This window comes from Mirounga angustirostris, unplaced genomic scaffold, assembly GCF_029215605.1.
Source record: "Mirounga angustirostris isolate CCGP_5_RB_7025 unplaced genomic scaffold, mMirAng1.0.hap1 SCAF_6, whole genome shotgun sequence".
Classification (NCBI taxonomy): domain Eukaryota; kingdom Metazoa; phylum Chordata; class Mammalia; order Carnivora; family Phocidae; genus Mirounga; species Mirounga angustirostris.
Genome location: NW_026991714.1, coordinates 51,697,738 through 51,713,319, shown reverse-complemented (window position 1 = coordinate 51,713,319; position 15,582 = coordinate 51,697,738). Strand labels below are relative to the sequence as shown.

The window sequence follows — 15,582 nt, the reverse complement described above, 5'->3', positions numbered from 1 at the left end:
AGATGTCTTTTGTTCAGCATTTTCTATTCCTCTATCTTGCCTTATTGAGCTTCCTAATACCATCACTACTTGTTTATCGTCTGTCTCCTTCAGGAAAATGTAAATTCTATAGCAGAGAGTCTATTCTGTTCATGGCTTATACAGTTAACCCTTACACAACATTGGTTGGAACTGCCAGGTCCACTCATGTGCAGATTGTTCTCAATAAATACACTGGAATTTTTTTGAGATTCGTGACAATTGGGAAAAACTCACAGACAAACCACATAGCCTAGAAATCCTGAAAACACTAAGAAAAAGGAGGTATTATTGTAAGAATACAGTCTGTGACACATATAACATACAAGATATGTGTCACTCGAATGTTTATTATTGGTGAGGCTTCTGGTCGACGGTAGGTTATCAGTCAAGTTTTTAGCGAGTCAAAGTTACAGGTGGATTTTCAACTGAGCAAAATTGAGGGGCCTAATTCCTGCATTGTTCAGGGGTCAACTGTATTAGTGTCCTAGGGCTGCTGTAGCAAAGTACCAAAAACTGGGTGGTTTAAAACTGTAGAAATTTATTGTCTCCCAGTTGTGGAGGCTGGAAGCCTGAAATCAAGGTGTCTGCAGAGCTGTGCTCTCTCTGATGGTTTTAGGGGAAAATCATTCCTCACCTCTTCTAGCTTCTGCGATTTGTTGGCAATCCTTGGATTCTTTGCCCTATAGATGCAGCATTCCAGCCACATGGCTGGCTTCTCCCCGTGTGTCTTCATATCTTCTTCCCTGTGTGTGTGTCTGGCTCTGTGTCCAAATTCCCTCTTCCATCAGGACACCAGGCATATTGGATTAAGCTCACTCTAATGACCTCATTTTAACCTGCTCATCTCTAGAAAGACCCTATTTCCAAATAAGGTCACATTCTGAGATACTGAGGGTTAGCATTTTGACATATCTTTTTTTGGGGGGGGGCACACTTTAATTTATAACTGAGTTAAACTAAATTCCCAGCTCCAACTAGGCATTCAGGGAAGGTGTGTAGAATGTGTAAGTGACTATCATTTACTAGCAAAGTGACCTTGGCTAAGTCATCTAACCTCTCCGAGCCTGGTATACAATTAGTGCTCAAAAAATGATCACTATTGTTAATTTTCCAAACTAGTACGTGGGGAATCTGATAAATGCCTTGAGTTATTACTACGAGGTTTGATAAAGTAATGTGTGAAAAGCACCTTGAATTTAGTATATGCTCAATCAATGACAGTTGATTTATTAAATAAAACATGCACAGCCTCTGGTGATGGAACATATTTCTTTGCACACACATAAGACACTGCCATTGTGCTCCAGGAAAGTGATTCTAGTTGATGTGAAAAAACGCAGCTATGTAAAGTTGTATCTTCTCTGCTGGAGAATCCTGGGCCAGGAGAACTAGAACAGGATGGTGAGAAGCAAAACTGCTTGAATTTCTGAGAGTAAGAAGCTGTTTTGTGTGTCTTTACCCAAAAGGATATAGATCTGCACGTAGGCAGGGTTCTCGGGGTGTGCCTCAGCTTTGTTCCGTGAGGCACGTTCGTCGGTGACCTTGATGGCTGCTGAGCTCAGATGGCTTACTTATTAGGTTTGTAAATGATAAGCTAGAAAGGAAAATCAGCATGTTAAGTGAAAGACTAAATTATGAATGAAGTCCATAAGATAAAATATAACAAGAATAAACATTGGGTTCAGGAAATATATTTTATATGCAGAAGTGGGAAAGATGTGGTTTAACGTGGAGTTTCTCAACCTTTGATGTACATCAGAATCACCTGCTGAGTTTGCATATTTTTTTTTTTTTTTAGCAGAGATGCCAGCACATATCTGAGACCTTCTGAAATGAACTCTCTGGAGGTGGTACCTAGTAGGTGCCCAGTGTTGACAAAGGTCGAGAACCCCTGGGTTAACAGGGACACGTGTGAAAAAGCATAGGGATTTTCCCAGGCTGTGGTCTGAGGATATGTTATTGAGGAGCACGGTGTCCAGGACACAGAGGACGTGTTGTTCTGGGTTGGTCCTTCTAGAACATCAGTCTTGCATAGGCAGGGATTTCTGCTGGTTTTGTTCATTGGTGACTCCTGAGTGCCATTATATTCCCTGGCATGGAATGGATGCTCAGCGAATTGCTGAATGAATGGACTGAGTTTTGGGTTTTTTTTTCCCTGATCAGGGAAAGAAAGGAGGCCAATCTAAATGTGCCAGTTCTAGAAACTGCAATTTGGAAGTATAATATGATACGATACGGTATGCCAGGATATGATAGAACAATGTAAAAACTAGTAACTTGCAAGTGCCTACTTGGAGAGATGAAGGTGTTTTGATCATAGGAGAATTAGGAAGGAGAGTGGTAGCTATTCTTGAACACCTGCTCGAGGGTCTCCCAGAAGAGCATGAGGTGTATTCTATGTGCCTCCGGAAGGACTTCCACTTAAGTGGCTACATTTGTGGGAACTAATGTCTACTGTGCTCAGCGGTCTCAAAATGGAGGGGATTGTTTGGTCCCTCAGGGTGGGGGTGGTTCCTCAGCCGAGGGTTCAAGCAGAGGCCAGTTGTCCACCTGTCACAGAGGATGGAGAGACCCTCTTGTACTGTGTGGACTGTGGAACTAGGTCACCTGGATGAACTGGAGCTTGAAGCTGCTGTGATCTTGACCAACCAAATGTCTCTCTCTAATTTTTATTCTCATATTTTCATGAAGAAATTGATAGCCCAACCAACGTGGTCACTGATCGAGTGACAGAAGACACAGCAGTGGTCTCCTGGATCCCCGTCCAGGCTGTCATAGATAAGTACGTGGTGCGCTACACCTCCGCTGATGGGGACACAAAGGACACGGCGGTCCCCAGGGAGCAGAGCAGCACCGTCCTGACGGGCCTAAAGCCAGGAGAGGTGTACAAAGTCTATGTGTGGGCCGAAAGGGGCAACCAGGAGAGCAAGAAGGCCGACACCAACGCCCTCACAGGTAACGGAGGGATGGGAGCCTAAACGGGTTTCCTCATGGCAGGGAGAAGGCGGATTCGTGAATCAGGAGGCTGATGCCACCCAACATCAGCTCTTCTGCTTGCAGAGGTGGGGAAGGGGGTTGCAAAAGCAATTTAAAATTTCACAATTATGTAAAATTTCCCATTTTAACCTTGAGCAAAAGAAACCGGCCTTTTTATTTTACACACAAAGTCATACTTGTTTGGGTTAGAATTCCAGGTGCAACTCTCTCAGAGCAGAGTAACACTTCCTAATTTTCATTTTTTTTGGACGTTAAAACTCAAAACATTTGGCTGACAGTGAATTTGAATGCTTTTCTCCATTTGCAGAGGCTGTACAGGCACTTGGCTTATAATCAGGAACTCTCTTTCAGACCACAGAAATGGTCTGCATCCTGAGTCAACAGTCATCAAATGTACCGATTCTGCCTCGAAGCTTCCAGAAACCAGAAGGGTCCGTCCCCAGACTTCACCTAGCTGTTCTGCTCAGCTTGGGCTTGTAGATGTCCTGAGATGGCAGGGGGGTGGGGGGCTGGGAGGGGCACATCCCAGACATTGTTTCTGCTTAAAGCTTCCTCTGCTCCTGTCCCTGAATTCAGAGCAATCTCATCCCGGAGAGCACTTGAAGTTCCAGACACTTGACAGGAAATCATAGAAAAGGATTCACTTATAGATTGGTCTCTGTTCTGGACAGTCAGTTAGTATAGAGACACTCAGAGAAGCTGATAATTAGTTAGGAATGTGGTTTCAGAAGCTTGACTGTCCACGTTTTAATCCCAGCTCGGCCGTTTACTAGCGGAGTGGCTTTGGGTAAGTCACTTCGCCTCTGTTCCTCAGTCTATAAAAGAGGTTATATGAGTATTTGATTCATAGGGTTATTGGGAGGGTTACATGAGTTAATTCATGGAAGCGCCTGACACATAGCCAAGCACTATGTAGGTGACAGTCGTGATTATTTCTTACAAGGTGTCTCAGGCAGCTTGGGCTGCTCTAACAGAATACCATAGACTAGGGGCCTTCAACAAAAGAAATTTAGTTCTCACAATTCTGGAGGCTGGAAAGCCCCACGATCTGGGCGCTGGCTATTTGGTTCCTGGTGAGAGCCCTCTTCCTGGCTTTTAGGTGGCCACCTTCTTCCTACACCCTTATGTGGCATGGATGCCATCATGGAGACCTACCCTCATGACCTCATCAAACCTAATTATCTCCCAAAGGTCTCACCTCCAAATACCATCAAATTGGGAGTTAGGGCTCCAACATAGGAGTTGGGGGGTGGGGGGTGGGACACACAAACATTCAGTCAATAGCAAATGTTAATCCGCATTCAGCCCTTGATGAATTTCACAGCATGGAGCTTCCTGGGTCAGGGTGGGCCTTATCTCCTCCAGGGGAAGGAGAAGCTACCAGTAAGGATGGTGAGATCTAGATTGGTTTAAAGGCAGGGTCAGCACTTTCTGTGAGGGGCCAGAGAGTGCATATTTTCAGTTTTCCAGCCATGTAGTCTGTGTTGCAACTATTCAGGTCTGCCATTGATATGTGAAAACAGCCACAGATAATATGTAAATGAACCGGGGCGCCTGGGTGGCTCAGTCGTTAACCGTCTGCCTTCGGCTCAGGTCATGGTCCTGGGATCGAGCCCCGCATGGGGCTCCCTGCTCGGCTGGAAGCCTGCTTCTCCCTCTCACACTCCCCCTGCTTGTGTTCCCTCTCTCGCTGTGTCTCTGTCAAATAAATAAATAAAATCTTTAAAAAAAAAATATGTAAATGAACCGGTAGGACTGTGTTCAATAAAACTTTATAAAAGAAGGCAGCAGGTCAGATTTGGCCCATGGGCTGTAGGTTGCCACCTCCTGGTTTATATTACACAAGGCTTTCTGTTTAGTAGGATTTTGAGTGTTGTGAAAAGGAAGCACGTGGGTCAGTCTTTTTAAGATGGTAGAGGTTGGAATAGAGAAGAATCTTCCCCTCTGCCAGGTAGGGGTGGTGTGAGTTAGCACCCCAGAATTACTGGGGGCCACTGGGATGTGGCATTGCTGGTGCTGTCAGGCACAGAGCTAGGCCCTGGGGGTACAGAGATGGAAGACATAGTCCGTGCTCATGGCATTCACACCCGTGTGGGTAGAGAAGACAAGGAAAAAAGATAAAGTGCAGTGAGTTATGTTATTTTTAGAGTCAACAAATGTCCCTGGAAACTGTGGGAACCAGAAAAAAGGGTACTTAGCACAGACTGGGATGGGAGAGGGGGTCATGGCAGGCTGTAGGAGGAGGTGACAACGGAGCAGAGTCTAGACCCTTGGGTGGGCATTAGCTGTGGGAGCAGCATATGCAAAGGCGTGGGGTATAAGAATAGGACAGGGGTTTTTTTCTGTCTTATCTTAATATGCAATTATCTTAATAATCTTAAGTGGTGTTGATGGTGGCCAGGTCTGTGAGAATGGAGTAGTGAGGGATGAGAATCCCAGAGCAAAACTCCTCCTTCTATGTCCCCTGTCCCTAGTGCTTTCGGAACTCTGTGCTCCCCTAGGCGAGCTGTCTCCCTTGGGTGCGTGTTCCGCCCACCTGGCCTGGCTGTGATGTCCGGCAGTGGTGCCTAGGTTGGAAATGCAGTTGCTGTCACAGAAAGCTCAGACGTTTGAGGACTTGGTTTTTGAAACAGGAATATAAAGGCATATTAGTCATGCACCACCACTACTTGGATTTCCGACTCGAGGGGTTCACATTTTAAGGAGAAAGGGGTATTTCATGCCTCAAATGGCACTTGTGATAACAAAGAGCTTATATTTAAGCATTTACCATATGAATATCTCACTTGTGATTTGCCCTAACCTGTGAGGTAGGTACCACTCTTTCCTCCTTCCTGGAGGTGAGGGGACCTAGAGTTAAGGTTTACAGTCTGCCCAAGTTAGCAACTAGGAGACAGTGGAACCCAGATTCCAACCCAATTTAACTGCATAGAAACTCAGACAGATTATGCAAGGCGGATTATTTTTATCTGCCCAGACCTCAAGTACCATCAATTTAAGTCTTCTGGTTCTCTGGCCGCAGACATAATGTTTTATGTGGAAAGAACTGACAGCTCCCTACTTCCAGGATATTTTTCTTCCCAAAGAAAATATTAGAGCTGATGCAGAGATTTATTGAAGTATAATTGCTTTCAGGACAAGGAGACAGGAACTGAAAGAGTATATTGTATAAATACAGGGTAAAGGAGAAATTTGCGTATGAAAACCAAATCCAAAGACTACTTTTGGGTAAAGTTTATAGAGCTGAGACTATTTTCGCTTGTCTGAAAACCCTACATCTCATTAAATGCTGTTAGCTCATTCTTGGAATTTCAGACCACTTGCTTAATTAAACCCTTAAGTTATCCCAATCCCTGGCATAGAACAGACTCTGAAATTTGTCAAGATCATCATTTTGTCTGTGTATGTGCTGGCCTTTCAGGAACTAGAGAGTTAGTAAATGCTACATTCTTTCATCTCTCTTAAAGAAATTGACAGCCCAACAAACCTGGCCACCGACCGGGTGACAGAGGACACGGCCACCGTCTCCTGGGACCTGGTGCAAGCTGTCATCGACAAGTACATGGTGCGCTACACCTCTGCTGATGGGGACACCAGGGAGGTATCTGTGGGGAAGCAGCAGAACAGCACCGTCCTGACGGGCCTGAGGCCAGGCGTGGAGTACACGGTCCAGGTGTGGGCCCAGAAGGGGGCCCGGGAGAGCAAGAAGGCCGACACCAAGGCCCCAACAGGTAACAAGAGAAAGATGGTCAATCGGAATTGAATTTTGAACATGTGGGTTTGAGTGTGCATGGTCCCAAAGATGTGGTCTGGGATGAGAGACTTTGTAAAGAAAGTCCTAAAGATCAAAAAAGACAGTGAGTTCTAGTAGTGATCTCAGTGGGCTCATAGCTGGTAGCCATCACTCTGCCTGATAGTGATGAGCTGCTCACAAAACCACTCAACCCACTAGAAGGGAGAAGTAAAGTTGTGCAGTGGCCATGTTTTCAGCAGACTCAGCAAAGATGTTATAGGCCCTGACCATTGCAATGCTGGTGATAACGCTTTTAGAATGATTGCCCCTGAAGTAGCCCTTGAGAAAATGATAAATTGGGTACCCTGAACATCGTGGCAGGTGTTTAATGATTGTTTTGATGTGCCATAGTGTTGCTAAGAAGATGTCATTTCTCCCACATTCCAGAGAGCTCAAAGCCAAGAAAATATGTTAAGTTTGCAATGAGTAGTCTTTTGAAATTGGGAGCCAGGGGTCACTTTCTCCCTTGATTCCCAGCAGACTCTGGATGGGAAGACCATTGCCTTGTGCAGAGAGAGTCCTAGAAGATGAAAATGACAGTGATGGGGTGGTGGGTATCTCTCCACGGCTTCAAAGCTTAGGCTTTTCCAAATTTTTTTTTTTTAAAGAAATTGACAGCCCCAAAAACCTGGTGACCGACCAGGTGACAGAGGACACGGCCACCATCTCGTGGGACCCGGTGCAAGCTGTCATCGACAAGTACATGGTGCGCTACACCTCTGCTGATGGGGACACCAGGGAAGTGTCTGTGGGGAAGGAGCAGAGCAGCGCCATCCTGACGGGCCTGAGGCCAGGTGTGGAGTACACAGTCCAGGTGTGGGCCCAGAAGGGGGCCCGGGAGAGCAAGAAGGCCGACACCAAGGCCCCGACAGGTAAGGGAGCATGCGTCATCACTGTGTCACTCCTGAACTCATGGTCTGTTTCAGTTGGTTTTCCTTCTGTGACCTTGGCAGAAAGGGAGGTTTTCTAGAACTGCAGGTTGGTGTCCTTGCAGAGTCCACTGTGTACCCCTTACTTTGACTTCATGGCTTCTCTTAGAATGCGTAGTTTGTCTTGTCTTCAAACTTTGGTCTTTAAAGATTGATATTATTACTCGCAGTTCTTTGTTGTCTGTTTGTGCATCTTCTGTGTTGTTAAACTACTAAATGCTTCCCCTGATAAGGAATAAATGTGATTGAAAGCCCAAGAGCCCATCCTGTGGAGGGAGCCTGACTGTGATCCCAAACCTGCTTTGTTTTCCCTCCTTACTTGTTCAAACCCTTTCTGTGGAGCTTGTTCTTTCTTTCCACCCTTTGGATGACTGTTTTAGGCAGAAATAATAAAATGTTTTATTAGCTAAAAATAAGCAAATAACTGATCACTTTTATTCCCCAACATGTATCATTTTAGTAATTATCCATACTTCATTTAAATTTAAAGCTTCTCCCCACCATCCACTTGGGCCGTTGGCAGGCTAACTGCCTGCCCTGGGAAGGAGACGTGCTCAGCTTCTCTTGTATTTCCCTCCTAGTACTTCAGACCCCCTCCTTCTAGCACGCTAACTGGGATTTCTGATGCATGTATGTTTGGCACAGCTTGGAGAGAGGGCAGGGCGTCAGGAGGAGGAGAAATAAGGAATCTTACTTGATGGTAACAGTCACAGCTGCCCCGGGCCTGTTTAAAGCTAACATTTTCCCTCATGGAGCACTTCTGCATGTTCTTAAGCCACCTTCCTACACTCCAATCTTTCATCATAGTGATCCTGTTGGCAGATGCATCTCTCCTGCTGGTCACCCGCTCCCTTTCTTCCATCTGCACATGTGGGTGCACTCCAGTGCCTTTCTGGTTGGGGTCACCTCCTCTATCTGGGTGAGCCTCTTGGACAGCTTCTAAAACCATCCCAAGTGGGCCTTTCCTTCCTTTCCTTGGGTCCACGGGGAAGAGCATGCACCCTTTGTCCATTCAACCAGATATATGGTCCTTTTGCCATGCTGCAGCCTCTGATCATTCTGCATCAGAGCAATCAGCTGTTTTCTCGCCTCTTAGGTATTTTAGGCCCATTTCAGACACCAGCCCACAGTGTTCCCCAAGCCATGGGCAGAGTTTCTCAACCTTGACACTATTGAAATTTTTGGCTGGATAATTCTTTATTGCCAGGGTCGGTCTTATGTACCATAGGCTGTTTAACAGGATTCCTGGCCTCTACCCATTAGACACCAGGAGCCTCCCCATCTTACACTGAATTGTGACAACCACGTTGGTCTCAAGACCTTGCCAATCCTGGTTGAGAACACTTGCTCCAGGGTATGCATAACTAGCTCTGTAAGGGATCCCATTGCAAGTGCTTATTTGAGGTTAGGATCTCACCCATGAAGCTCACAGTGTAGTTCTGCCCAAAGAAATCCATTCTTGAAGTACCATCTCTTTGGCCTCTCGAACCTTTTTTTTTTTTTTTTTTAAGATTTTATTTATTTATTTCCCAGAGAGAGAGGGAGAGCGAGCACAAGCAGGGGGAGTAGAAGGCAGAGGGAGAAGCAGGCTCCCCGCTAAGCAAGGATCCCGATTCGGGATTCCATCCCAGGACCTTGGGATCATGACCTGAGCCAAAGGCAGATGCTTAACCAACTGAGCCACACAGGTGTCCCTCCAACCTCTTTCATAGTCTGTAGATGGTAGTCAGCCAAGGGTCATAAGACTGTTGGTCCTGCCTTGGCTGTGGGCTTTCAGGTTGGAATGTAGATACCAGTTTTCTTGGGGTCACAGCCCAAACCAGGGTAAGAGAGTCCTGCTTGATCATACCATTGCACATCTGTGACAGAATCTAGAAGCAAGGACTTTAGGGGAATGACTTTTGCAATGAACTATTTGGAACAAAGACATGCTATTATTTTCTTGGTGACTCCATTTTTGAATACCTTCTGCGTGCATAGTATGGAGGAGCATAATTTTCTTCATTCACAAAATATCAACAAGGTGATATCATTAATAATAGCTTATGGTCATTGGGCATCTAGTCTGTGCCAAGAATTGTCATAAGGGGCATATTATTATTAAGTCATTTAATAAGGCGAGTATCCAGGATATACACTAATATTATCTTGCTCTGCCTTTTTTTTTCTATAGACACTAATATTCAGTATTTTCAAGGCCCCTTTTTACATGATATTTTTTGTCTTGGTTTTCAGAGCCACCCAGCAAGGTATGTACAATAGCTATTAAACCTATTTTATAAATGTAGAGAAGTGAGGTGACTTACCCAAGGTCATGAAACATATTAGTAATTTATGAAATTAGATGTGTGTATGGAACATTGGCACTCAAAGGAACTTTAAAGTCTGTCCAACCTAAACCCCAGGTTTATAGATGATAAGGCTGAGGCCCAGCCAGAGGCAGCTGAGATGTGCAGGGCCATAGATTTTCTGACTCTGGATCTAGCGCTCGTTCTACTGTCCTGTGCTGCCTCCTTGAGGATCCAAGAGTCCAACCATGGAGAGAAGGTCTACGTCCATGAAACAACTGAAAACTGACATAAGAGATGGGAAAAACATAAGAACAGGAAACTCCTTCCCTCCAAGCAGCATGGCCTAACTCTTTGGTGCTTGTTAATAGTGCACTTTAACTTTCCTTTCAGACATTGACAGCCCATCAAATTTGGTGACTGACCGGGTGACAGAGAACACGGCCACCATCTCGTGGGACCTGGTGCAAGCTGTTATCGACAAGTACATGGTGCGCTACACCTCTGCTGATGGGGACACCAGGGAGGTGTCCATGGGGAAGCAGCAGAACAGCACCGTCCTGACAGGCCTGAGGCCAGGTGTGGAGTACACAGTCCAGGTGTGGGCCCAGAAGGGGGCCCGGGAGAGCAAGAAGGCTGACACTAAGGCCCCGACAGGTAATGGAGCATTGTTCTTTGAGAATGTAAAACCTAAGTCTATGGCTAGTCCAGTTTTGTTTTCTTGCTTTGACACTGTCAGACTAGATGATCTATGAAAGGGCAGGATGGTGTCTCTTCAAAAGAGACTGCACACACCATCCTTCATCTCCCTTTTACACATGATCTTAAACTAAGGAGCTCACCCTTGGCCTCATACTTTGGTCTCAGAAAGATAAATGGTGATTGGTCCCATCTACTCACCATTCCTCTGATTTGTGTTCAATCATTGAAATATTTCTTTTTGAAAAGGAAAAGATAGGAAGAAACCATATATGTTAGGATCTGTGAGCCTAGTACTTTAGGGAAATGGTTTTTGCTCTGATCTCTTTGGGACAAGGAAGGGTTATTGTTTTGTTAGTGGATAAATCCTCTCAGGAGCACTGTGTGCTCCATTCTGAAAATCCTAAGGTTGCACTTACATACTGTATTAGTTTATAATTTTTAAAGCTCTTTCATCTCACTTTACTCATTTTTAAAAAAGATTTTATTTATTTTAGAGAGGGAGGTGGTGGGGAGGGACAGAGGGAGAGGGAGAGAATCTCAAGTAGACTCCACGCTTAGCACGGAGCCTGATGCGGGGCTCCATCTCACAAGACTGAGATAAGGATCTGAGCCAAAATCAAGAGTTGGACACTTAACCAACTGAGCCACCCAGGTGCCCCTTCTCATTTTTTAAAGAACAGATTTATTGAGATATAATTTATTTTCCATAAAATGTAGTCTTTTAAAGCATATAATTCAGTGGTTTTTAGTATATTTACAGTTATGCAACTATCACTAGTATATCACTAGTATCTAATTCAGAAGATTTTCATTACTCTGAAAAGAAACTCCTTGCCCATTAGCAGTCCCTCCCCATCCTAACTTCCCCCAGCCTTAGGAAACTACTACTTTCTGTCTCTATATATAGAGTTCCTTATTTTGGATGTTTCATATAAATGTATCCATACAACCTATGGCCTTTCATTACTGGCTTTATTCACTACACATAATATTTCCAAGGTTCATCCATGTTGTAGCATGTGTCAGTACTTTATTTTCTTGCCAAGTAATATTCCTTTGTATGGATGTAACACATTGTGTTTATCCATTTGTCCCTGATGAGCTTTTTGGGTTGTTTCCACTTTTTGGCTATTGTGAATAGGGATACTATGAGCATTTGTGTACAGATTTTTGTGTGGACGTGTTTTCAGTTCTTTGCGGTTTATACCTAGGAGTGGAATTGCTGGGTCACATGGTAACTCTATGTTTAACCTTTTTAGGAATGGCTAAATTGTTTCCAGAGTGGTGGCATTATTTTATATACCCACCAGCAACAAATGAGGGTTGTATTCCTCATTTACTTGGTCCTCAGAGGCATTTGGTGAGATGACTAGCTCGGGGATCAATATCCCCATTTTATAGTTCAGAAATCTCATACACAGAGAAGTGAATAATTTTTATAAGTCATGAAATTAGCTGATGATTCATGGAGTCAGATTTGTGGAATATTCATGGAATATTATGGTACCTATTTAGATAGCAAGGCCCACATTGTACAAAGAAAGAACTGAGGCTCAGCTAGAGGCAGCAGAGCTAGCTGTCCAGGGCCACAGCTGGCTGATGACAGAGCTGGGCCTAGATCCCTGGTCTGTGGCTCTGCTCTGGGCTTTTCCTGCCCGTCTGCTCTGCATCTCTGGGCTGGAACAGAACCTCGCTCTTCTGACTCTGGATCTAGCACTCATTCTACTGTCCTGTGCTGCCTCCTTGAGGATCCAAGCGTCCAACCATGGAGAGAAGGTCTACGTCCATGAAACAACTGAAAACTGACATAAGAGATGGGAAAAACATAAGAACAAGAAACTGCCTCCCTCTAAGCAACATGGTCTAACTCTTTAGTGCTTGTTAATAGTGCACTTTAACTTTCCTTTCAGACATTGACAGCCCAACAAATCTGGTGACTGACTGGGTGACAGAGGACACAGCCACCATTTCCTGGAATCCTGTGCAGGCTGTTATCGACAAGTACATAGTACGCTATACCTCTGCTGATGGAGACACCAGGGAGGTTCCTGTGGGGAAGGAGCAGAGCAGCGCCATCCTGATGGGCCTGAGGCCAGGTGTGGAGTACACGGTCCAGGTGTGGGCCCAGAAGGGGGCCCGGGAGAGCAAGAAGGCCGACACCAAGGCCCCAACAGGTAACAAGAGAAAGATGGTCAATCGGAATTGAATTTTGAACATGTGGATTTGAGTGTGCATGGTCCCAAAGATGTGGTCTGGGATGAGAGACTTTGTAAAGAAAGTCCTAAAGATCAAAAAAGACAGTGAGTTCTAGTAGTGATCTCAGTGGGCTCATAGCTGGTAGCCATCACTCTGCCTGTAGTAATGAGCTGTTCACGAAACCACTCAACCCACTAGAAGGGAGAAGTAAAGTTGTGCAGTGGCCATGTTTTCAGCAGACTCAGCAAAGATGTTATAGGCCCTGACCATTGCAATGCTGGTGATAATGCTTTCAGAATGATTGCCCCTGAAGTAGCCCTTGAGAAAACGATAAATTGGGTACCCTGAACATCGTGGCAGGTGTTTAATGATTGTTTTGATGTGCCATAGTGTTGCTAAGAAGATGTCATTTCTCCCACATTCCAGAGAGCTAAAAGCCAAGAAAATATGTTAAGTTTGCAATGAGTAGTCTTTTGAAATTGGGAGCCAGGGGTCACTTTCTCCCTTGATTCCCAGCAGACTCTGGATGGGAAGACCATTGCCTTGTGCAGAGAGAGTCCTAGAAGATGAAAATGACAGTGATGGGGTGGTGGGTATCTCTCCACGGCTTCAAAGCTTAGGCTTTTCCAAAATTTTTTTTTTAAAGAAATTGACAGCCCCCAAAACCTGGTGACCGACCAGGTGACAGAGGACACGGCCACCATCTCCTGGGACCCGGTGCAAGCTGTCATCGACAAGTACATGGTGCACTACACCTCTGCCGATGGGGACACCAGGGAGGTGTCCGTGGGGAAGGAGCAGAGCAGCGCCATCCTGACGGGCCTGAGGCCAGGCGTGGAGTACACGGTCCAGGTGTGGGCCCAGAAGGGGGCCCGGGAGAGCAAGAAAGCTGACACCAAGTCCCCGACAGGTAAGGGAGCATTGTTCTTTGAGAATGTAAACCTAAGCCTATGGCTGGTCCAGTTTGTTTTCTTGCTCTGACACTGGCAGACTAGATGAGCTCTGGAGGAGCATGATAGTGTCCCTTCATAAGAGACTGCACACACTGTCCCTCACCTCCCTTTAGCTCATTTCCTTACAAATCAGGTCCAAGTGGCAGTTCCAAGCTACAATTTTGCCATGATTGCATGGTTATGCCCAGCGACTCCTTCTCTGAGTGCATGAATATTTCATTGTGGACAGTATTAAGGGTCTCTCATTGTGTTTTGAGTGGGAACAGAAAATGAAAATCAAATGTTGTTAATAATAACATGTTGAAAATTCAGCTTTGAAAAATAGACTTTACATCTCCAGAGCAAGTAGATATATGTGGTGTGCTTTAGCATGTATGAATCATGGTAATTCTGGTTTTAAGGATAAGGATAACTTTTATGTTCTATTCTAGTTTGATTGTGAAAGAGCTGTATGGCCATATTTCTCTAGTGATTTAACCAGCTAACCAGCATTATAAGTGCATCTACAGTATGTAAAGCATACTAAAACTGTATTTTTAAAAAATTTTATTTTGTTATGTTACATTAATCACCATACATTACAACATTAGTTTTTGATGTAGTGTTCCATGATTCATTGTTTGCGTATAACACCCAGTGCTCCATTCAATACGTGCACTCTTTAATATCCATCACCAGGCTAGCCCATCCCCCCACTCCCTCCCCTCTAGAACCCTCAGTTTGTTTCTCAGAGTCCATAGTCTCTCATGGTTCGTCTCCCTCTCTGATTCCCCCCCTTCATTTTTCCCTTCCTACTATCTTCTTTTTTTTTTTTTTTAACATATACTGTATTATTTGTTAAAACTGGTTTTTAATTGGCTGATTCATTTAACAAGGTATGTTCAGCATTTACCATGTGCTCTGTTCTCTACGAGGCTGTGGGAACCCTGGAGGGTTAGGAGGTAGCCCTCTGCCTCTAGGAGCTGACATCTGCATCTGGCTATTAGAATCATCTTGCATGTAATCAGAGGTCTTTGTTGACATGATGCTAGAAACAAAATTATTACTGCTTGTGAGCATGGGCTGTGTCTTCAACTGGGCCCCGCGTGCTACCTAACACCATGCCTTGTACCTAGTGGGAGTTTGACATTCGCTTACTAAGTAAAGAATGAGATTTGTTTTATTAAACTCTTAGTGGAGGTAATAGTGTAGATTTGTAGCTTTTGGTCTACTGTGCTTTCTTCTTGGGGAGTCAAAGTCTGTCTGGGGAGAGAAGATGCATCTCAATGAAGCAGTTAGAGCATAGGTGAGGGAGGAACCACGAAACATGAAAGGATCTCACCCCAAGCAAAATGACCCTGAGATTCTGTACTCTGAGGCCTATAAATAGTGTATGTTGAGCAGTACTTTTCCTCCTAGATATTGACAGCCCCAAAAACCTGGTGACCGACCAGGTGACAGAGGACACGGCCACCATCTCGTGGGACCCGGTGCAAGCTGTCATCGACAGGTACATGGTGCGCTACACCTCTGCTGATGGGGACACCAGGGAGGTATCTGTGGGGAAGCAGCAGAACAGCACCGTCCTGACGGGCCTGAGGCCAGGCGTGGAGTACACGGTCCAGGTGTGGGCCCAGAAGGGGGCCCGGGAGAGCAAGAAGGCCGACACCAAGGCCCCAACAGGTAACAAGAGAAAGATGGTCAATCGGAATTGAATTTTGAAC

General features: G+C 45.1%; 1 protein-coding gene across 1 annotated transcript in view; it reads left to right on the top strand.

Annotated features, from left to right (window-relative positions):
- Nucleotides 1–15,582, top strand: part of TNN (tenascin N) — a 53,661-nt gene that overhangs the window by 14,244 nt on the left and 23,835 nt on the right. Inside the window, exons 6-11 of the mRNA XM_064594285.1 lie at nt 2,713–2,976; nt 6,486–6,749; nt 7,420–7,683; nt 10,422–10,685; nt 12,641–12,904; nt 15,278–15,541. Of these exons, the coding sequence (XP_064450355.1) occupies nt 2,713–2,976; nt 6,486–6,749; nt 7,420–7,683; nt 10,422–10,685; nt 12,641–12,904; nt 15,278–15,541 (1,584 nt within the window). The remainder of the gene's footprint in view (nt 1–2,712; nt 2,977–6,485; nt 6,750–7,419; nt 7,684–10,421; nt 10,686–12,640; nt 12,905–15,277; nt 15,542–15,582) is intronic.